The sequence below is a fragment of the Salvelinus namaycush genome, chromosome 4 (assembly GCF_016432855.1).
Source record: "Salvelinus namaycush isolate Seneca chromosome 4, SaNama_1.0, whole genome shotgun sequence".
Classification (NCBI taxonomy): domain Eukaryota; kingdom Metazoa; phylum Chordata; class Actinopteri; order Salmoniformes; family Salmonidae; genus Salvelinus; species Salvelinus namaycush.
The window spans coordinates 38,742,687-38,765,379 of NC_052310.1; the positions used below are offsets into that span (position 1 = coordinate 38,742,687).

Consider the following 22,693-nt stretch of genomic DNA (forward strand, 5'->3'; position numbering starts at 1 on the left):
ACCCACGCTGCATTATAAGCTACGAGGCCAGAGCACAGGGCCTTGGTTCAATGAAGTGTCATGGTGCCCTTTCCAGTAAAACACTCAAGCCCAGAGGAGGAAGGCCCTGGCATGGAGTCATGACACTAACGTCTTTCCACTACCCCATGGATATGGACCTGTATACTACCATCTGTGTGTGTGAGAGTGAACCCGTTTCTTGTTTGTATTTGTCAGCAGCCCATTTGCATACACATGTGCTTGTTTCAGAGACAGTAACTGTACAGCACTGAAATGAAGTGGACATCACAAATTAGACCGTGTGAGAGGGAAGAAAAAGGAGCGAATGATATGAAGAGCTTATGAGACACAGACAAAGAGACAGACCGGGGGAGTCGGGGGCGGATACATGACAGGTTCCCTAGGGAAAGTAACGTGTCAGAGGTTAGAGGTCGCACCCTTCGATTGGGGAATGCCTGCATGAGGATCTGGAAGGAAGGTTGAAGGGAATGGAGGAGTGGGAAGAGAGGGGGAGGGGAGTAATGTGTGTCGGCAACCATAGGGGGATGTGTTGGACAGACTGGGACATGTTCTTAGGAGGCCCGCTACACGTGTCTGTCTGTCTCCCAGAGCGCCTCACAATGACAGACAAGTAAAGCAAGCATAGCATTGTAAATTACACACACAGTCGAAGTGCTATACAACACAGCACAAAATGCCGCAGCACTGAGATAGGGCAGTTTCACTACACAATAGGGTTGGGCAGTATCCAGATTTTCATATCGATATACCATCCTTCTCTCATACCGGGATATACGGTATTACTGGCTTAGTACACAAGGGTGGGCCTTATTTCAGTCACAGTATAGTTTTAGACCACCCTGCAATTTGCTGACACACACACACACACACACACACACACACACACACACACACACACACACACACATACACACGTCAGTATGCATTAATATATGCACATACGTACATGAGCAGGTGTGTGTGAGGAAGTAAGACATTGTGTGTGTACAAATTGTTGCGTGTATGTGCTTGCAGGGGTTTGTTTGTGTGTGTTTCTGGAGGGCCCTGTATTACAGCCTTCTAAAAGCAGCAGGAGCCTGGATCCAGGGCTGTGGTACAACTGAAGGGCTGTGGTACAAGCCGACACTTGTCAGTCTGACTGACTGCAGCACACAGACACCAGCTTTTTCACCTAGTTTAACCGCCGGCATCTTGGTCCTTTGTGCCTTTCCAACCCAAGTCATAAAAAAATAAAAACAAAGGAGAAAAATAACAATTACCCTCAAAACCTGGGCAGAGAACGGAAGAGAGAAACAGGAATCTGGAAGCTGTGTGTTCCTGCTTGCCTCCAATTCCAGGAAAAGCAGCATGGACCTTGGGAACTGGGGGAGGGAGGGAAGGAAGGAGGGAGAGGGGTGGTCGAGGTTGCACGGACGACCGTACATCAGAAAAAACTGCCGACGACCAGGGCTCCGTCAGAGAGAAAGAGCTCTCTCCCCCCTAGCCAAAAGAGTTTTTTTTTTTTAAGAATATCTGCAAAAAGCTTCAAAACATAAAATTTAAACGTAATGTAAAAAAGCTATTTCACCTTGCCTATGGCCACAACACCGCTGTGTCACTATATTTTGGTTGAACAGAGACCAGGGCACAGGCATTGTATTTTTTCAAGATCCAAGCTGTAGTATGTTTATGAAATGTTAAAGCATACTCACCACTGCAAGGATTTGATATAATACCAGACTGTACTCTAAAATCTATTTATTCACTTTAAAATTCATAGCATGGGTTATATCAGTTCAAGGTCACTTCAAATCTAAATCAAAGTTTATTGGCCCACTTCATGGGACAAAGAGATCAGAATGCTAAGAATGAGGTAGACTGGAGCCCTCAAAATCAGCTCTCTATCATTAACGTTAGCACCTTGTATCTCAACCTCTACACAATATGTTGAGACAAGCTGTCAGTCAGACAGCACCCCCCTATCTGCCAACCAAGGACACTCCACCATCTGCACTCTGCAGGGCTAGGCCAAAAAAAACTCCACTGTGGTTGGATGGGTGACAAGGACACACCTCCCCCTTCCTCCACACTGGTCACCTGGTCATAATGTAAATACCTCTCGTCCGCCTTCCAGTTGCCATGGAAAAGTACAAGAGGAAAGTTGGACTGACTGCAGCACAGGACTCCCCCTCCTCTCCCCGTCTCTGAAATATTCCCCATTCTGATTCAGCATCGCTGCACTGAGCAGGAAGACAGAACCGGGTCATCACCGTGGGACAGAATGAGGTCATCACCCTGCACCACTCGACCGCAGGGCACCGCCACATGGGGTTCTAACACAGCAAAATCAGTTGTACCAGTGGTGTACTGTGGCCCTGTATCTAGTAGACTGAGACGACTGTGTATCCACTTATAGTCCGTTAGTGTTATAGTCACAGACATCGTTGAGGTATCCCCTAAAATGATGGAAACTCAGTGTCTTTTGGACATAGGCTGTACGCAACAAGGGTGGTCAGCTAGGAAGTTACAGTGTTTGCAGAGCTGTGAGGGGGAGGTGTGGTGGTGAGTAGGCAGGAGGCAGCAACAGTAAAGGTTAGCTGGTCAGGAGCAGAGTGGGGGCTAGGCAGTAGAGGGAAATGCACTACGCAGCACATTCATGATTTGTAGGTGACAAACAGCTAAATATAAGTGTCTGCAGCACAGAGCAGTCACAGAGACAGAACAGGCAACATTATACTGGGGCACATTGCAACACAGACCTACATACTGAAAATCAAACATATCTAATGAATATACACATGGAGGAATATTTACACACTCGTACCAATTCATGCATTATAGCCCTACTAACAAACATGAATTAATGCAGTATATATATGTTTCATGGTAATGAACAAACACATCTACACCCCCCCCTCACACACACAGTTGGTGTTTATGCACACAAATACCTTCCCCAAAAACTGTTGCCACAAAGTTGGAAGCACAGAATCCTCTAGAAAGTCAATGTGTGCTGTAGCGTTAAGATTTCCCTTCACGGGAAGTAAGGGGCCAAGCCCGAACCATGAAAAAACACCCCCGGACCATTATTCACCCTCCACCAAACTTTACAGTTGGCACTATGGATTGGGGCAGGTAGCGTTCTCCTGGCATCCGCCAAACCCAGATTCGTCCGTCGGACTGCCAGAAGGTGAAGCGTGATTCGTCACTCCAGAGAACGCATTTCCACTGGTTCAGAATCCAATGGCGGCGGACTTTACACCACTCCAGCCGACAATTGGCATTGCGCATGGTGATCTTAGGCTTGTGTGCAGCTGCTCAGGCCACGGAAACCCATTTCATGAAGCTCCCAACTGACAGTTCTTGTGCTGACGTTGCTTCCAGAGGCAGTTTGGAACTGGTTAGTGAGTATTGCAACTGAGAGACGATTTTAACACGCTTCAGCACTCAGCAGTCACGTTCTGTGAGCTTGTATGGCCTACCACGTCGCGGTTGAGCCGCTGTTGTTCCTCGACGGTTCCACTTCACAATAACAGCTCTAGCAGGGCAGAAATTTGGCGAACTGACCTGTTGGAAAGGTGGCAACCTATGATGGTGCCACGTTAAAAGTCACTGAGCTCTTCAGTACGGGCCATTCTACTGGAGATTGCATGGCTGTGCGCTCGATTTTACACCTGTCGGCGACGGATGTGGCTGAAATAGCCGAATCCACTAATTTGAAGGGGTGTCTCCATACTTTTGGCCATGTAGTATACCTTACACCACACACTGTTAATCATGCTCTAACCGTCAGTCACGCACCCAGGCCACCGCGTGGTGCCAGAATGCTCTCTGGTCCATAAAGTGTTGTCAAATCCTGGACAAACGGCATTTAGGAGTGCCCTGCTTTGTTTGGTTACACAGTATTACTGATGGGTGGTTCCATGTCATTTCAGCAAGCCATGAAACCCATCACCTCAGATTGTTCTGAAATCATTGATGTAGTTAGAAACAGATAAGATTAACATTCTTGCAACATTATGAGAACATCATCATGAGAATTTAAGCAAAATACTATCCAATAAAAATAGTACCCAACATCCAATTTGGACCCAACTTTTTTGTAACAATGAGTAACACATGAGGAATCCAAAGAAATGGTTAAAAGCCACACATGGACCCCTGACCAAACCCACCCCAACAACCAGTATACAGTATCAGTTCTCTATGTCTGACAAGTAGTATGGAGCTGTGATGTATTCTCAGTGAATTTGGTGTTGTCTTTTATCCAGTAAAGAGAAATGAGCCATTAAAGTTGTTGGGTTTATGTCCAATTCTACATCCTGCTATTACCAGGATCTTAACACTAGATGGTGCTGTTCCTACTAGTAGGTTATTTGTTTTTCAAGAATCCCTCCCACTCAATATTAAAGGGATAGTTAACACAGATGATTAAAAACGGCAATTTTAAAAAATGTATTAAAGTTCTGGGGGGGTAGATCAGTTTTAAAATTACATTCTAGCCAGAAGTCCAGCACGCTATCGACTGTGCCCAAATGTATTAATTATGGTTGGGGCCGATTGTGGCTAAAAACACTTTATCAATTGGAATCTTTAACATGTGGAAAGGGGGAAAAGTATTATTATTAGTTTCTCACAAGCATTGCAGGATGGGATTTTAGCTTAACAATAGACTATTCAACCTTTACTAAAGAATTGTCTAATAGTCGAGCTAGGTGTGAACCTCCCCCAACAAATCATTTTCAGGACTATCTCGAAAAAGCAGCAGAGATGCACAATAGCTTTCTAAGAAGAGGCTATTCTCCACAATGTGTGGATGAAGCTCTTAAATTTGGCAGCGGGGAAAACACGAGATGAACTGCTACAAAAAAGACCCGCTAAACCTAAATAACACTCTGTAATGTTCATAACCACATACTTTGAACTCGAAAAGTGGGAGCTGCGGTCAAGAAACAATGGCATGTTTTTATCATCGGACCCAGCTTGCCTGCTGAATTTAAGAATCCACCACTTATTGTATATAGGAGAGGTCGCAATTTACACAATAAATTGGTCAATGCCAGCTGCCAGCCACAAAAGAAAACCAGCCAGGCTCTTTTACGCCCTCTTCCAAATGGTAGCTATAAATGCAGAGGTTGCACACAGTGCAACAATATGATGAAGTGTGAATATTTCTGCCACCCACATACAGGAAAACGGTTCCAAATAAATGACATTATTACGTGCTCCACCGCCCATGTCATCTACATTATTAAATGTCCATGTGGGCTGTGCTATGTAGGTAAAACCTCTCGTTCTCTAAAACAGAGAATCAGTGAACATAAAACAGAAACGACAGGGATAATTATCCAGTCACAGTACCTTTTAATTACCTAAAACATGACATTTCTACCGTTAGATTTTGTGGCATAGAGAAAGTTAAGATATCAGACAGGGGAGGTGATATAAATAATACTCTGAGTAAAAGAGAATGTTTTGGGATTTTCACCCTCCAGACATTATTCCCTAAATGTCTTAATGATGAAATGCCTATGTATGTTATGTTGTAAATATGAACATGAATTATGCTCCTATTTCAGATTACTCTTGACGTTTTTCTTACCCTGTACCCAATGATTTATGAAAACTTGCTTGGTAGGTCGATGTCCTCATTGTGGTTTTACAGACGTGTTTAACCTGTTTGGGCTGCAGGGGGAGTATTGAGTAGCCAGATAAAAGGTGCCCATTTCAAACGGCCTCGTACTCAATTCTTGCTCGTACAATATGCATATTATTATTACTATGGGATAGAAAACACTCTCTAGTTTCTAAAACCGTTTGAATTATATCTGTGAGTCAAACAGAACTCATTTGGCACAAACTTCCTGACCAGGAAGTGGAAAATCTGAAATCGATGCTCTGTTCTACTCCCTGCCTATACATGGGCATGATACGTAAGAGTCTACGTGCACTTCATACACCTTCCCCTGGATGTCAAGAGGCGGTGAGAGAAGAAATTTCGTGTTTATCTTGGTCTGAGGTGGAATAAAAGCTCTTTGTTTGACGTGACCGTCCATTTTCTGTTTTCTGGAGCGCGCAAAAGGGGACATGGATTTGCCTTCTGTTTAGCTGTCGTTATGGACGACTAATATCTCCGGCTATGATTTTATTTGATACATGTGACCATATCATCGTAAAGTATGTTTTTTCAATATAGTTTAATCAGATTATTGAAAATTTTTCGGGAGTTTTGCCGTGTTCCGTTCTCTTCCGTTTGTTGACTTGGAGAGCTTTGTGCCACTTGGCAAGTGCGCGTGCTAAATCGAGAGGGAAAATGAACGTTTTAAATCCAAACAACGACTGTTCTTGACAATGTCCGATTTTTAAAATGTTTTACAGGGAAGACACAATATGTAAATCTATTAGCTAACCACGTTAGCAAAAGACACCACTTTTTTTACTCCATCAGTTTTTTACTCCATCAGTAGCTATCACAAATTCGACCAAATAAAGATATAAATAGCCACTAACCAAGAAACAACTTCATCAGATGACAGTCTGATAACATATTTATTGTATAGCATATGTTTTGTTCGAAAAATGTGCATATTTCAGGTATAAATCATAGTTTACCATTGGAGCCACCATCACAACTCGACTAGAATAACTACAGAGAGCAACGTGTATTACCTAATTACTCATCATAAAACATTTCTTAAAAATACACAGCGTACAGCAATTGAAAGACACAGATCTTGTGAATCCAGACAATATTTCAGATTTTCTAAGTGTTTTACAGCGAAAACACAATATAGCGTTATATTAGCTTAGCACATGTGCAAACATCACCCCAGCATTGATTCAAGGCAAAAAGAGCGATAACGTATAAACCACCAAAGGATATTAATTTTTTCACTAACCTTCTCAGAATTCTTCAGATGACAGTCCTATAACATCATATTACACAATGCATATAGAGTTTGTTCGAAAATGTGCATATTTAGCGGCACAAATCGTGGTTATACAATGAGAAAAGTAGCAAAGCTGCCCAGAAAATGGCAGGAGAAATCTTTGAAGAGGCACCTAATCTAATCAGTAAGTATTCCAAAACTTGACAAAAAAATACAGGTTGGACAGCAATTGAAAGACAAATTAGTTCTTAATGCAATCGCTGAATTACATTTTTAAAATTAACGTTACTTCAAGCATACAGCGTGCGCTAAAGCGAGACCGCACCATAATTCATGGCGGAATTATTATCTGACATTTGTCAACATAAGTACGAATTAACAGCATAAAGACTGCTTACTATTAGCTGAGCTTCCATCAGAATCTTGGGCAAGGTGTCCTTTCTCCAGAACAATCGTATTTGGGTTGAAAGATGTCCTCTTGTCCGGTCGAAATAGCCGCTAATGTTAGCCGCCAACTGGAGTGGTGTCCAACTCGTGAAAGCGCATGGCAAAGAAATCCCAGAAAATCGCAATAAACTGCTATAACTCGGTTTAAATTAACTTTTTATGGCTGCAGGGGCAGTATTGAGTAGCCAGATAATAGGTGCCCATTTCAAACGGCCTCGTACTCAATTCTTGCTCGTACAATATGAATATTATTGTTATTATTGGATAGAAAACACTCTCTAGTTTCTATAGCCGTTGAAATTTTGTCTCTGAGTGGAACAGAACTCATTCTACAGCACTTTCCCTGACATGGAGTCAGATTTCAGACATCTTGGCCCCTGATCTGGAGTCAGTTTAAAGGTCCCTGTGAATGCTATGAGGATACAAACACTGCTTACGTCTTCCCCTGGATGTCATTACGTGGTGACGCTTTGAATGGAGTCGATTGCGCAATCATGGCCTGTATAAAACAGAACAACGTGTAGGTAGTGTCCCTTTTCCAGCTGCGCCTGATGCAAGGTGGACACGGACCTGCTCTTTTTCCAAGCTTTAGTTTAGCCAGTAATATTTCTCCGGTCATGTTTTTGCTCGTTATAGGTGTTAAAAACATCATAAGGTAGTTAATTTAAACCGTTTTATAGCAATTTATATCCGTTTAGTGCGATTTTGAGGCATTGCTTTCTGAGACACTTTGAACCTCTGGGCACGTTTCCAGTTCATGCCGAACGCAGTGGGCATTTCCACATGGCAAGAGGACAGCTTTCGACCAAAAGACGATTAGACCCAAGAAAGGATTCTTTGCCCAAGATTCTGATGGAAGAACAGCTCAAAGTAAGAACAATTTATTATGATAAATCGTGTTTCTGTCGAAAAATGTTAATCGCTTATGCCGCCATTTTGTTAGATGTAGCTTCGCTTGGCGCAACCTGTATTGAAAAGTAAGGATAATTTAAAAAATGTAATTCAGCGATTGTATTAAGAATTAAATTGTCTATCAATCGCTGTCCACCCTATATTTTTTTAGTCACGTTTATGAGTATTTATGTATAAGACTAGATCACTGTCTAATATGGCGCACGACATTTTCTGACCAGCTGGGCTACTTTTGTCATTGTCTAACCATGATTTTGGTGGCTAAATATGCACATTTTCGAACAAACTCTATATGTATGTTGTAATATGATGTTACAGGAGTGTCATCGGAAGAATTCTGAGAAGGTTAGTGAAAAAATTAATATATTTTGGCGATGATTACGTTATCGCTCTCTTTGGCTTGAATCAATGCTCTGGTAACGTTTGCATATGTGGTATGCTAATATAACGATTTATTGTGTTTTCGCTGTAAAACACTTAGAACATCTGAAATATTGTCTGAATTCACAAGATCTGTGTCTTTCCATTGCTATGTGCTGTGTATTTTTAAGAAATGTTTTATGATGAGTAAATTGGTAATACACGTTGCTCTGTGTATTTATTCTAGTCGATTTGTGATGGTGGGTGCAATTGTAAACTATGATTTATACCTGAAATATGCACATTTTTCTAACAAAACCTATCCTATACAATAAATATGTTATCAGACTGTCATCTGATGAGGTTTTTTCTTGGTTAGTGGCTATCAATATCTTAGTTTAGCCGAATTGGTGATAGCTACTGGTGTTGACAAAAAATGGTGGACAAAGAAAAATGGTGTCTTTTGCTAACATGGTTAGCTAATAGATTTACATATTTTGTCTTCCCTGTAAAACATTTTAAAAATCTGAAATGGTGGCTTTATTCACAAGATCTGTATCTTTCATTTGGTGTCTTGGACTTGTGATTTAATGATATTTAGATGCTACTATTTAATTGTGACGCTATGCTAGCGATGCTAATCAGTGTGGGGGGGGTGGGGGATGTTGTCATAGGTGTACCGACCTCGGGCTTGCAGCCATAAGAGGTTAACTACCTTATGATGTCTTTAACACCTATAACGAATAAAAACATGACCGGAGATATAGAACTACTAAAACGAAAGCGTTTGCAGGACGCCATTGTGATGTCTTCATGCGTCAAGCGCACTGTTGAAAAGGACGGTCCTTCCGTTCCACGGTCCTATATAAGGTCCCAGATTGCGCAATCGACTCCATTCAAATTCTCACCGCTTACTGACATCTAGAGGAAGGCGTATGCAGTGCATGTAGCCCCATAGCTTGCATGGGGACTTATAAACTGACCCTAGAACAGGGACCACGATTTCTGAAATCTCACTCCCTGAGAGGAAAAGTGCTGCAGAATGAGTTCTGTTTCACTCAGAGAAATAATTCAAACGGTTTTAGAAACTAGAGAGTGTTTTCTATCCAATAGTAATAATAATATGCATATTGTACGAGCAAGAATTGAGTACGAGGCAGTTTAATTTGGGAACTCATTTTTCCAAGATCGAAATAGCACCCCCCATAGGCTCAAGAGGTTTTAAACAGTGAAAACACTGCCAGCGATAATCAATAGTGAATGAAGTTCTTTGTGAGTGTTTGTGAGTTGCTGGAGGCCTTTGATCACATGACAGCAGAAAACAGCTCACCTCGGAGTAAATGGGCTCTGGGTTAACTGGCTGGTTTCTTAGTCAATTTCATGTTTGTGTACATTTATACCATAGAGGAACAATCTAGCAATAGTCTCTTGCTCCTATGCAAATTATTTAATAAAGAATGACCAACAATTGTGCTAGAAGCTACGTTTGGTGTTTCTTTTGAACATCAAATTCTCACAGACCAAGTCTTCAGTTCATGACCCCAAGATTTAGCACCAGCACCGAACAGGGCAGCAGTGTAATCGTAATACAGTGTGATTACTGAACCAGTTTGTACTCTCTGTGATTTATGATTGACAGTGAGAGGAGGCCTGTCCATGACTTCCTATGATACACATAATCCAGGAAACAGAGGGCCAAGACTGACCACCCCACAGAAGGGATGTGTGAGAGAGAAAGGAGAGGAAGAGAGAGAATCAAAGGGGGAAGGAGAGAGGGTGCCAAAGGGTCTGTCCAAAGAGGATATGAGGCATTATCCAGCAGCTGAAGCTTGTACTACAGATGTAGGATCTTAATTTGATCACTCTGTTGCAGGATAACTTCTTATGGCTGCAGCCCGACGTCAGTACACTTATGACAACAGCCAGCTCAAGTGGAGGGCGCAAAATTCAAAATATATATTTTTTAAAATATTTAACTTTCACACATTAACAAGTCCAATACAGCATATGAAAGGTACACATCTTGTGAATCCAGCCAACATGTCCGATTTTTTAAATGTTTTACAGCGAAAACACCACGTATATTTATGTTAGCTCACCACCAAATACAAAAGAGGACAGACATTTTTCACAGCACAGGTAGCATGCACAAAGCCAATCTAACTAACCAAGAACCAACCAAACTAACCAAGAAACAACTTCATCAGATGACAGTCTTATAACATGTTATTCAATAAATCTATGTTTTGTTCGAAAAATGTGCATATTTCAGGTATAAATCATAGTTTACATTGCAGCTACAATCAGAAGTTGCACCGAAAGCAGACAGAATAATTAGACACCAACGTCAAATACCTAATTACTCATCATAAAACATTTCTGAAAAATACATAGTGTACAGCAATTGAAAGACAGGCATCTTGTGTTTCCAGACAATATTTCCGATTTATCAAGTGTTTTACAGCGAAAACACAATATAGCGTTATATTAGCTTAGCACAATAGCCAGAAAGACAAGCCATTTCCCAGTAGCAAAAGTAAGCGATCGTAACAAACAAGCAAAATATATATAATTTTTGACTAACCTTGATTTTCTTCCTCAGATGACAGTCCTATAACATCAGGTTATACATACACTTATGTTTTGTTCGAAAATGTGCATATTTAGAGCTGAAATCAATGGTTACACCGTGTGCTAACTTAGCTACTTTTCCCCACTACGTCCGGATTTTTCCTGACACTTTTTCTGACACACATATTCTGACCAAATAGCTATTCATAAACATAACAAAAAAATACATGTTGTATAGGAAATGATAGATCCATTAGTTCTTAATGAAATCGCAGTGTTAGAATTCTAAAAAATAACTTCATTATGATATGCAGCTTCGGTATAGCTAGAGTACCCAAACGTTGGGCGCCCACGACTAGTTCACATGCACGACAGATATATGAAATAGCATCATAAAATGTTTCTTACTTTTGCTGATCTTTCATCAGAATGTTGGACAAGGTGTCCTTTGTCCAGAACAGTCGTTGTTTGGAATTAGAACGTTCATTTTCCCTCTTCATTTAGCACGCGCGCTAGCCGGGTGGCACGAATCGCTCCATCGTCAACAAAGTCAGAGAACGGAACACGGCAAAACTCCTGAAAAATTTTCAATAATCTGATGAAACTATATTGAAAAAACATACTTTACGATGATATGGTCACATGTATCAAATAAAATCATAGCCGGAGATATTAGTCGTCCATAACGACAGCTAAACAGAAGGCAAATCCATGTCCCTTTCGCGCGCTCCAGAAAACAGAAAATGGACGGTCACGTCATACAAAGAGCTATTATTCCACCTCAGACCAAGATAAACACGAAATTTCTTCTCTCACCGCCTCTTGACACCCAGGGGAAGGTGTATGAAGTGCACGTAGACTCTTACGTATCATGCCCATGTATAGGCAGGGAGTAGAAGAGAGCCTCGGTTTCAGACATTCCACTTCCTGGTCAGGAAGTGTGCTGCAGAATGACTTCTGTTTCACTCAGAGAAATAATTCAAACGGTTTTAGAAACTAGAGAGTGTTTTCTATCCAATAGTAATAATAATATGCATATTGTACGAGCAAGAATTGAGTACGAGGCCGTTTGAAAATGGGCACATTTTATCTGGCTACTCAATACTGCCCCTTGCAGCCCAAACAGGTTAAAGAACAAATTCTTATTTACAAGGAGAGCCTACTCCTTCCTCGTAAATAGCCCAGTACTGTACTGCGGACCGACATTTTCCATTCCATTCCATTTTCCATGTTAAGAACAAATTCCTATTTACAAGGACAACCTACTCCTTCCTCCCCAACAGGGATTTGAACCCTGGTCTCCCTTCCCCCGCATTCTGTAGTACAGACATGGCCTCTCGCTTTTGAAAGGAATTAGGCACTTTCCCGTGTTTACTACAGAATGTATTGTAGACTGCACAGCAGCCTAATAAACACATTTCATTAATAAAATAATGATTAAAAAAACACTTTCAAAATGCAGATATAGATTTAGTTATGGATACATAATGAATTACTATGGGAATAAATACCACTGATTTACAGAAGGCAAACAATTCAGAATCCTCCAAGCCTGTAGCCTACTCCCAACCGTCACGTTGTACAGCGCCATATTTTCCATTCCATCATAACGGAAACCCTGAGGGTTTCATTTTTCATGGAATAGAAACACCATCATATTATTCAATTTAATTAAGCATGTACCAGTCAAAAGTTCAGACACACCTAATCATTCCAGGATTTTTCTATATTTTTACTATTTTCTACACTGTAGAATAATAGTGAACACATCAAAACTATGAAATAACACATGGAATCATGTAGTAACCAAAACAGTGTTAAACAAATCAAAATATATTTTATATTTGAGATTCTTCAAAAAGTAGCCACCCTTTGCCTTGACAGCTTTTCACACTCTTGGCATTCTCTCACCAGCTTCATGAGGTAGTCACCTGGAATGCATTTCAATTAACAGCTGTGCCTTGTAAAAGGTTAATTTGTGGAGTTTCTTTCGTTCTTAATGTGTTTGAGCCAATCAGTTGTGTTGTGACAATGTAGGGGGTATACAAAAGATAGACCTATTTGGTAAAAGACCAAGTCCATATTATGGCAAGAACAGCTCAAATAAACAAAGAGAAACGCCAGTTCATAATTACTTTATGACATGAAGGTCAGTCAGTACGGAACATTTCAAGAACTGTGAAAGTTTCTTCAAGTGCAGTCGCCAAAACCATCAAGTGCTATGATGAAACTGGCTCTCATGAGGACCGCCACAGGAATGGAAGATCCAGAGTTACCTCTGCTGCAGAGGAGAAGATCATTAGATTTACCGGCCTCAGAAATTGCAGCCCAAATAAATGCTTCAGTGTACAAGTAACAGACATATCTCAACATCAACCATTCAGAGGAGACTGTGTGAATCAAGCCTTCATGGTCGAATTGTTGCAAAGAAACGACTACTAAAGGACACCAATACGAGCAATGGACATTAGGCCGGTGGAAATCTGTCTTTTGGTCTGATGAGTCCAAATTTGAGATGTTGGGTTCCAACCGCCGTGTCTTTGTGAGACACAGAGTAGGTGAACGGATGATCTCCTCATGTGTGGTTCCCACCTTGAAGCATGGAGGTGGTGGTGTGATGGTGCTTTGCTGGTGACACGGTCAATGATTTATGTAGAATTCAAGGCACACTTAACCAGCATGGCTGCCACAGCATTCTGCAGTGAGACACCATCCCATCTGGTTTGCACTAAGTGTGACTATCATTTGTTTTTCAACAGGACAATGACCCAACACATTTCCAGGCTGTGTAACAGCTATTTGACCAAGAAGGAGAGTAATGAGTACTGTATCAGATGACTTGGCCTCCACAATCACCCAACCCAATTGAGATGGTTTGGGTTGAGTCTGACCAAATAGTGAAGAAAAAGCAGCCAACAAGTTCTCAGCAAATGTGGGAACTCCTTCAAGACTGTTGGAAAAGCATTGCAGGTGAAGCTGGTTGAGCGAATACCAAGAGTGTGCAAAGCTGTCATCAAGGCAAAGTAGAAAATAGTAAAAATAAGGAAAAACCCTTGAATGAGTAGGTGTTAAAACTTTTGACCAGTAGTGTAAGTATTCAGACCCTTTACTCTTGAAGCACCTTTGGCAGCGATTACAGCCTTGAGTCTTCTTGGGTATGACGCTACAAGCTTGGCACACCTGTATTTGGGGAGGTTCTTTCATTCTTCTCTGCAGATCCTCTCAAGCGCTGTCAGGTTGGATGGGGAGCGTCGCTTCACATCTATTTTCAGGTCTCTCCAGAGATGTTCCATCGGGTTCAAGTCCGGGCTCTGGCTGGGCCACTCAAGAACATTCAGAGAATTGTCCCAAAGCCACTATTGCGTTGTCTTGGCTGTGTGCTTGGGGTCGTTGCCCTGTTGGAAGGTGAACCTTCGGCCCTGTCTGAGGTCCTGAGTGCTCTGGAGAAAGTTTTAATCAAGGATCTCTGTACTTTCCTCCGTCATCTTTTCCTCAATCCTGACTAGTATCCCAGTCCCTGACGCTGAAAAACATCCCCACAGCATGATGACGCCACCACGCTTCACCGTAGGGATGGTTCCAGGTTTCCTCCAGAAGTGACGCTTGGCATTCTTTATTTTATTTAACTAGGCAAGTCAGTTAAGAACAAATTCTTATTTTACAATTACGGCCCTCCCTTAACCCGGACGACGCTGGGCCAATTGTGCGCCCCCCTATGGGACTCCCGATCACGGCCGGTTGCGATACAGCCCGGGATCGAACCAGGGTCTGTAGTGACTCCTCTAGCACTGAGAAGCAGTGCCTTAGACCACTGCGCCACTCGGGAGCCCTTCAGGCCAAAGAGTTAAATCGTGGTTTCTCATGGTCTGAGAGTATTTACGTGCCTTTTGGCAAACTCCAAGTGGGCTGTCATGTGCCTTTTACTGAGGAGTGGATTCCGTCTGGCCACTCCACCATAAAGGCCTGATTGGTGGAGTGCTGCAGAGATGGTAGTCCTTCTGGAAGGTTCGCCCATCTCCACAGAGGAACTCTAGAGCTCTGTCAGAGTGACCATCGGGTTCTTGGTCACCTCCCTGACCAAGGCCCTTCTCCTCCAATTGCTCAGTTTGGCCAGCTCTAGGAAGAGTCTTGATGGTTCCAAACCATTTAAGAATGATGGAGGCCACTGTGTTCTTGGGACCTTCAATGCTGCAGATATTTGTTGGTATCCTTCCCCAAATCTGTGCCTTGACACAATCCTTTCTCGGAGCTCTACAGACAATTCCTTCGACCTCATGGCCTGATTTTTGCTCAGACATGCACTGTCAACTATGGGACCTTATATAGACAGGTGTGTGCCTTTCCAAATCATGTCCAATCAATAGAATTTACCACAGGTGGACTCCAATCAACTTGTAGAAACATCTCAAGGATGATCAATGGAAACAGGATGCACCTGAGCTCAATTGAGTCTCATAGCAAAGGGTCTGAATAGTTACGTAAAATAAATAAATAATTGTATTTTTTATAAATGTGCAAACATTTATAAAAACTTGTTTTCCCTTTGTCATCATGGGGTATTGTGTGTAGATTGATGAGATTTGTATTTTATTTAATCAATTTAAAATAAGGCTGTAAACGTAACAAAATGTGTATTTAAAAGGATCCACCTTCGTTGTGCATCCGTTTGAACAGTTCGCACATTCCATCATATGTCAGCCCAAAAAAAGAAAAAAAATCACTTCTTGTCTTATCAGGTGAAATGATAAATGGCAAGAAGAAGAAATCAGCATTTTAAAATGAATAGATTTGAAAACAAATGTATTCGCGGCTGCTCATTCCAGTGAGTGTAATTGAGCAAATTACACGCACCGGTGCCAATGTTAAGAGTTGAGAATGTTGATATCATTTCAAATAAGATACTCTTGTAGTGTGTGGTCAGTAATTCAACATGTATTATTATGGTTGTTGCTTGCGGTATTGATGTAAACATTATTTTTCCCATATATATTTTCACGACCCACGGTTGAATAACCCTTCTCTAATCCTAGCACTCTGTGATCTACACAGACACACTCCCCCCCCCCGTCATCAGCATCACATCCCTGCCTAATCCTGATTAGAGACACCCCGCAGAGCCACTATGCACCCCGCAAACACGCAACCTGCCTGCACCTCTCCACCCTGCCACCATCCCTTCCATCCTCTTTCCCGTCAACTCCCCCACCTTCCAGTTGGCCTTGCCAGTAACTGAGGGGATCGAAACATCAAGGCTGCATTAAAAAAAAAAAAAAAAAAAAAAGGGGGACTGGGGAGAGGCATATCCTACCATTCATTTAATCTTAAGGCTTTTTCTAACTGCCTCAGCAACTGCTAGGACTGGGGAGGAAATATGGGGGCTCTTATAGAGCCAGCTGTCACCTCAGACAGTTCTACCAGGTAGGGGCCTTAGTCTTCTACCTATTGGGATAGCCATGGCAGGTACAAGCAGGGATCCCATAGCCAGACACATAGTGGGACTATGATAATTGGGATGAATAGTGTAGCATGTGTGTGTGTGCATGCGCGCACCCCTGAACTGTGGGCAGAAAATCACCACCAGACACTAGTGGGATTTTTTTATATATTTTTTTTATTAAAATTGCTATACTTCCTGGTTCTACATAGCGATCACTGGAGGATATGCAGTACCACTAATGAGAAATCGCACACATACACCCTTTAGTAGAAAGAAGAAACAGCCTGCAGTCGGGCTCTGGGAAGAGCTCCAAGCCTCCCCCCACCCCACCCCACGTCATGCCTCCATCGTCTGTTCATAGTAAGAGTGGAGACATGCTGAAAGACAGGCAGAATCATAGGCTGTGCAGGCCTCCCATTCATCTGTTTACAAACACCCAGCACATGACCATGACGCACGCACGCACAAACACACAACCGCTCTCACAGACAGGATCTTCAAAATATGCCCTGCAGATGCATAAACAAATAAAATACGCACACAATCAAGTTAGAAAATCCCACAAAAACATCCCCCTAAACCATGATGTGGTAGAAGCTCTGTCTTTTTGTAGTGCAGTATTGTCAATGGGTCTGGGGCAACTGGCTGACTGACTGTCTCGCTCTCTCTCTCTCTCTGTCCATCTGTCTGTCCACACTACTCTCGGTCTCATATAACCACTCCATGCTCAGAATAGGACAGTCCTATTTATTTTCATTCCGGCGGTAATGTAATACATTGTTATGGAGAGGTGAAAAAAAAGAAAAGAAGTGGGACGTGACATTCCGCATCTGGAACCGCTCTGGAGCACGTGCGTGGCTCTCCAGATCTCTGCACTCCCTCTCCGTTTTCACCAGGAAGGAATCCTGTAACCTGATCCTCTAGTTGTCTTTAGTGCACTGACCAGCCTCACAGGGCCCGGTGGCACACACACGGATTCAGTGAGCCCTGACCCACACTCACTCAGAGGGAAAATATCAACATCACACGGGGAAACTATACGTTCAAAACACCACACAGACAAGCTTCAACACATATCCCACAAGTTAAGCAAAGTCAAAAACACACAAGCTGCCCTGATTTTGTCCCAAGCTATGGTCTCAACATTCATTTAATAGCATTACCCCAAACACAACACACTAGTTAACACGTGAATGGGACAGGGGGGCAAGGGCGGTGAACACTAGCAGCTGGCTCCTGTGAGTTCTATATTTAAATCTCATTTGACAGTTAAAGTGCTGATTGGATGCAGAAGGGGATCAGAGGGGCGGCAGGGGCACTCTGAAGCCATCCCAGTGGCCTTTCACAGCCATGCCTACAGGTGCCCCGTTAACTGCCCTGGCCCTGGCCTGGCCCAGTGGAACTGCCATCCACTCACACCCTGCACATACACATGAATCAACCAACTAACACATCTACTGACTGATGTTCACTACCGAAGTACATTTATGATGCTGGTCACATATATCAATGACTAAGTCCTCTGACTGTATGAGTGTACAGCAAAGGTTATCAACTAAAGTTTGATCCTATTTTGCAGAGGTGTGAATCTCTCATTTATTTGAACAACAATATGGCACGCTATCAATACCCAGGGCAACGAGACGATACCGGTATCGCGATACTCTGTAGTATCGTGGCAAGTAAACAGGACATGAAGCTGATTTAAACTTCTTTAGGGAAACAGCCCTAATGTTGGAAACAAACATCATTATGTTGAGTCACATTTATTTATTTTCAAAGCTATAGGACACTATATTGTACATACACTGCCCAGACAGTACTCCGAACCCTTGACTTTTTCTACATTGTTAGGTTACAGCCTTAATCTAAAATTAAATAAAAATCCTCAATCTACACACAATACCCCACAATGACAAAGCGAAAACAGGGTTAGAAATGTTTGTAAATTTATTAAAAAACAAATACATATTTACATAAGTGTTCAGACCCTTTACTATGTAACTCGAAATTGAGCTCAGGTGCATCCTGTTTCCGTCGATCAACCTTGAGATGTTTCAACAACTTGATTGGAGTCCACCTGTGATAAATTCAATTGATTGGACATGAATTGGAAAGGCGCACACCTGTCTATATAAGGTTCCACAGTTGACAGTGCATGTCAGAGCAAAAACCAGAACATGAGGTCAAAGAAATTGTCCGTAGAGCTCCGAGACAGGATTGTGTCGAGGCACAGATCTGGTGAAGGGTACCAAAACACTTCTGCAGCATTGAAGGTCCCCAGGAACAGTGTCTATCATTCTTAAATGGAAGAAGTTTGGAACCACCAAGACTCTTCCTAGAGCTGGCCGCCCGGGCCAAACTGAGCAATCGTGGGAGATGGTCACTCTGAAAGAGCTCCAGAGTTCCTCTGTGGAGATGGGAGAACCTTCCAGTAGGACAACCATCTCAGCAGCACTCCACCAATCAGGCCTGTATGGTAGTGGCCAGACAGAAGCCACTCCTCAGTAAAAGGCACATGACAGCCTGCTTGGAGTTTGACAAAAGGCACCTAAAGACTCTCAGACCATGAGAAACAAGATCCTCTGGTCTGATCAAACCAAGATTGAACTCTTTTGCCTGAATGCCAAGTGTCACGTCTGGACGAAACCTGGCACCATTCCTAAGATGAAGCAAGGTGGTGGGGATGTTGCTGTGGGGATGTTTTTCAGCGGCAGGGACTGGGAGACTAGTCAGGATCGAGGAAAAGATGACGGAGGAAAGTACAGAGAGATCCTCTAATGAAAACCAGCTCCAGAGTGCAATGGACCTCAGACAGGGGCGAAGGTTCACTTTCCAACAGGATAACGACCCTAAGCACACAGCCAGGACAAAGCAGGAGTGGCTTCGGGACAAGGATCTGAATGTCCTTGAGTGGCCCAGCCAGAGCCCGGACTTGAACCCGATGGAACATCTCTGGAAAGACCTGAAAATAGATGTGCAGTGACGCTCCCCATCCAACCTGACAGAGCTTGAGAGGATCTGCAGAGAAGAATGGGAGAAACTCCCCAAATAAATGTGCCAAGCTTGTTGCGTCATACCCAAGAAGACTCAAGGCTGTAATCGCTACTTCAAAAAAGTACTGAGTAAAGAGTCTGAATACTTACGCAAATGTATATTTTTTTAGTTTTAGAAATTTGCAAAAAAATTCTATAAAACCAGCTTTTTGCTTTGTCATTATGGGTATTGTGAGTAGTTTGATGAGGGAAAATAACAATTTAATCGATTTTAGAATAAAGCTGTAATGTAACAAAATGTGGAAAAAGTCAAGGGGTCTGAATATTTTCCAAATGCACTGTACAGCAGGTTTTTAAAGTACCAAAGACTTTGTTCTGCTTCGCAGTTTCATTTTTGCTAAATTCTGGTATCGTCACAGCCCTAGCAACGATACAGCTGCGCCAATATCTATCACTGCAAAGCCCCAGCCCTAAAGTTCAGTAAATACCAAACCTGATGCTCTTGTCACTTTAAAAATGTCACTGTACATTTGTGTAATAAAGACCCTTCCTAGGCAGGCAAAAAAAATAAAATCCCATAAAGTAGCATTGCATAGAATGTTTGAAAGGGTAAAGCAGATACAAGTTCCTTTACACCGTGGCTGTATATGGCATATGGTGTTCTGTTGCTTATGCCCAGAGGGCAGTGTGTTTCGGAAAATATTAAGAATGTTTTTCTACTATGAATGTATGATAAGCGATTGCATAATGTGTATATGTAAAGCAATGTGGCCTTACTCAGAGTGAGATAAGGAGAAAGAGACAACAGCACTCGTTTTGCCTTCTGTACTAGGTCCTGCTCTGCCCAAGACCCTGGTGGGCAGTGGACACATAAAACTGGCAGCATTGTGTGTGTGTGAGAGAGAGAAAATCAGCACAGTAAGTGTTGAGGACAGGCTGGCACAGCATGCGGGCACTGCAGAGCAGTTATGACTGGGCATGTATGCCTCAGCGTGCTATGCACCAGAAGCCTCATACGCTGTTCGGGCACTCTCTCACATAGCCTCCACCACCTCCTCTGTCGTGCTCTAGGCTAACGTCCTCTAACTTCACTGGACTGCATTGAGTGCATTCAAACATGACGGATAATAAGGAGGGAGAGAATGGATTCCGCTCACACCACACACACACACACACCGCATTCAAATGGGAAGGACAAAGACAGAATGACACTACCACCACTCGATCTATACTTTACTGCACACACACACACACACACACACACACACACACACACACACACACTGCAATAATTGCCTGTGGCATCGCCAAGCAACTCAATAAAATAAAATATGCATGCGTAGCCCATCAACAGCAAGAATTTAACTGATATTGAGAGCAATTGATGCCATGCATGTTCCATCGTCACTGTAATCAAAAATGAACCCTGTCAGAAGTCACCTGCAGTAAACTCTGGGAGGTGTTTTGTGGATCATCTGTGATTATCTTGCCTATGGGGTGTGCAATTTACAGAATTTACAGTATTCTGTAGGGTATTGCATTATTGTTTACATATACAGTACTGCGTCTGAGATTCGTAAAAACGTGATAACAAGGAAGTTGAGCACACACAGTATTTGTGCGTATTCTAATCATTTACAGTCCTTGGAGATCGCCACCTACCTGGTATCTAATGAGGAAGTTGAATTCCTTTTGTTAGAACGTCGGTCAGTTAAATTGTATTGTTTAACGGTTACATTAGTATCTTTGGAAGCCCCCCCTCCTCTCTTGGAGTGCCACTTATCTGACACGTCCCCTCTTCACACACACGCACACTCTGCGCGCGTCAAATACGCGGCGCTGGCAATGCTCTCGCACACGACCCTACGCGCACCCGCATTGGCAGACTGACTGGATAAATAACTAATTTCTTGCCGAATCTATTCTTCAACCCACACGTCTTTCAAAAGGCTCTCTGCCATAGCAATAACAGGCAATGGACGTAGAAAAAAACAAACAGGAACGCACAACCCAGTGCGTATGAGAGAATAGCACAAGATCAGATGCATTGTTACAATAGCCCATTGCATGCAGTGTGGTATGTAAAGTGAAGCCTACTCGTGATATCCAGCACAGAAAAACAGAGCTCATAAAATGTGGTGCACTTTGACACATTGGAGCCAACCTGGTGTCAAGGTGATATGTTTCAATGTTGACTCGATTGGTTTAATAAATGAGCTAGAACACTGACACGTGTAGGCCTATACATGAAGACACAATACGTTCCAGGCTGCTATATGAATTGCGATGCTTTTCGCATTGACCACGTCCACCAGTTAGACAGACACATTAATAGGCTAGTATTCGTCTGTAACTTACCCAAACTGCCGGCGAAACCGTCCATTTCTGGGAGAAATAGCCGAGCAGACACCAAAAATATTCCTGTTATGACGGGTCCTATTCAGGGAACAGTGGGAGAATGTCGGACTCTATACGGGCTATCCAGACTGGCAGGCAAGGCGGAAATTTCTCAAGCCAACTGTTCTCGCAGTGGTCGCGACCGTATCGTAGTAAACTGGGGATCTGTCGAGTCGCAGTGGATTCTCAGTCCGGAGTAACGCCGTGGTTCTCAGGGCCAGTTGATCACACGCTCTTGCTTGACTCCACGATAGTACACCTCCGCCGGGGGAGGTAGGACAGACAGAGCTCGGCTTTCGCATTTCCGACTCCGCCCGCTTTGGCACGACTTGCTTCCCTGGAGTGGCTAGTCTGAGCGCGTCTCAATTTGACACAGTTGAGGATCCCTATGTGCTGGCCAATATATACACTACCGTTCAACAGTTTGGGGTCACTTAGAAATGCCTTTGTTTTTTAAAGAAAAGCAATTTTGTTGTCAATAAAATAACATCAAATTGTTCAGAAATACAGTGTAGACATTGTTTATGTTGTAAATGACTATTGTAGCTGGAAAGTGTTTTTTAATGGAATATCTACATAAGCGTACAGAAGCCCATTATCAGCAACCATCACTCATGTGTTCCAATGTCACCATTGTGTTAGCTAATCCAAGTTTAGCATTTTAAAAGGCTAACTGATCATTA

General features: G+C 42.6%; 1 protein-coding gene across 1 annotated transcript in view; it reads right to left on the reverse strand.

The window, feature by feature from the left end:
* Window positions 1-22,258, reverse strand: part of LOC120046504 (echinoderm microtubule-associated protein-like 4) — an 81,928-nt gene extending 59,670 nt beyond the window's left edge. The window contains exon 1 of the mRNA XM_038991790.1: window positions 21,972-22,258. Within this exon, the coding sequence (XP_038847718.1) occupies window positions 21,972-21,996 (25 nt within the window). The 5' untranslated portion in view covers window positions 21,997-22,258. The remainder of the gene's footprint in view (window positions 1-21,971) is intronic.
* Window positions 22,259-22,693: the final 435 nt, after the last annotated feature.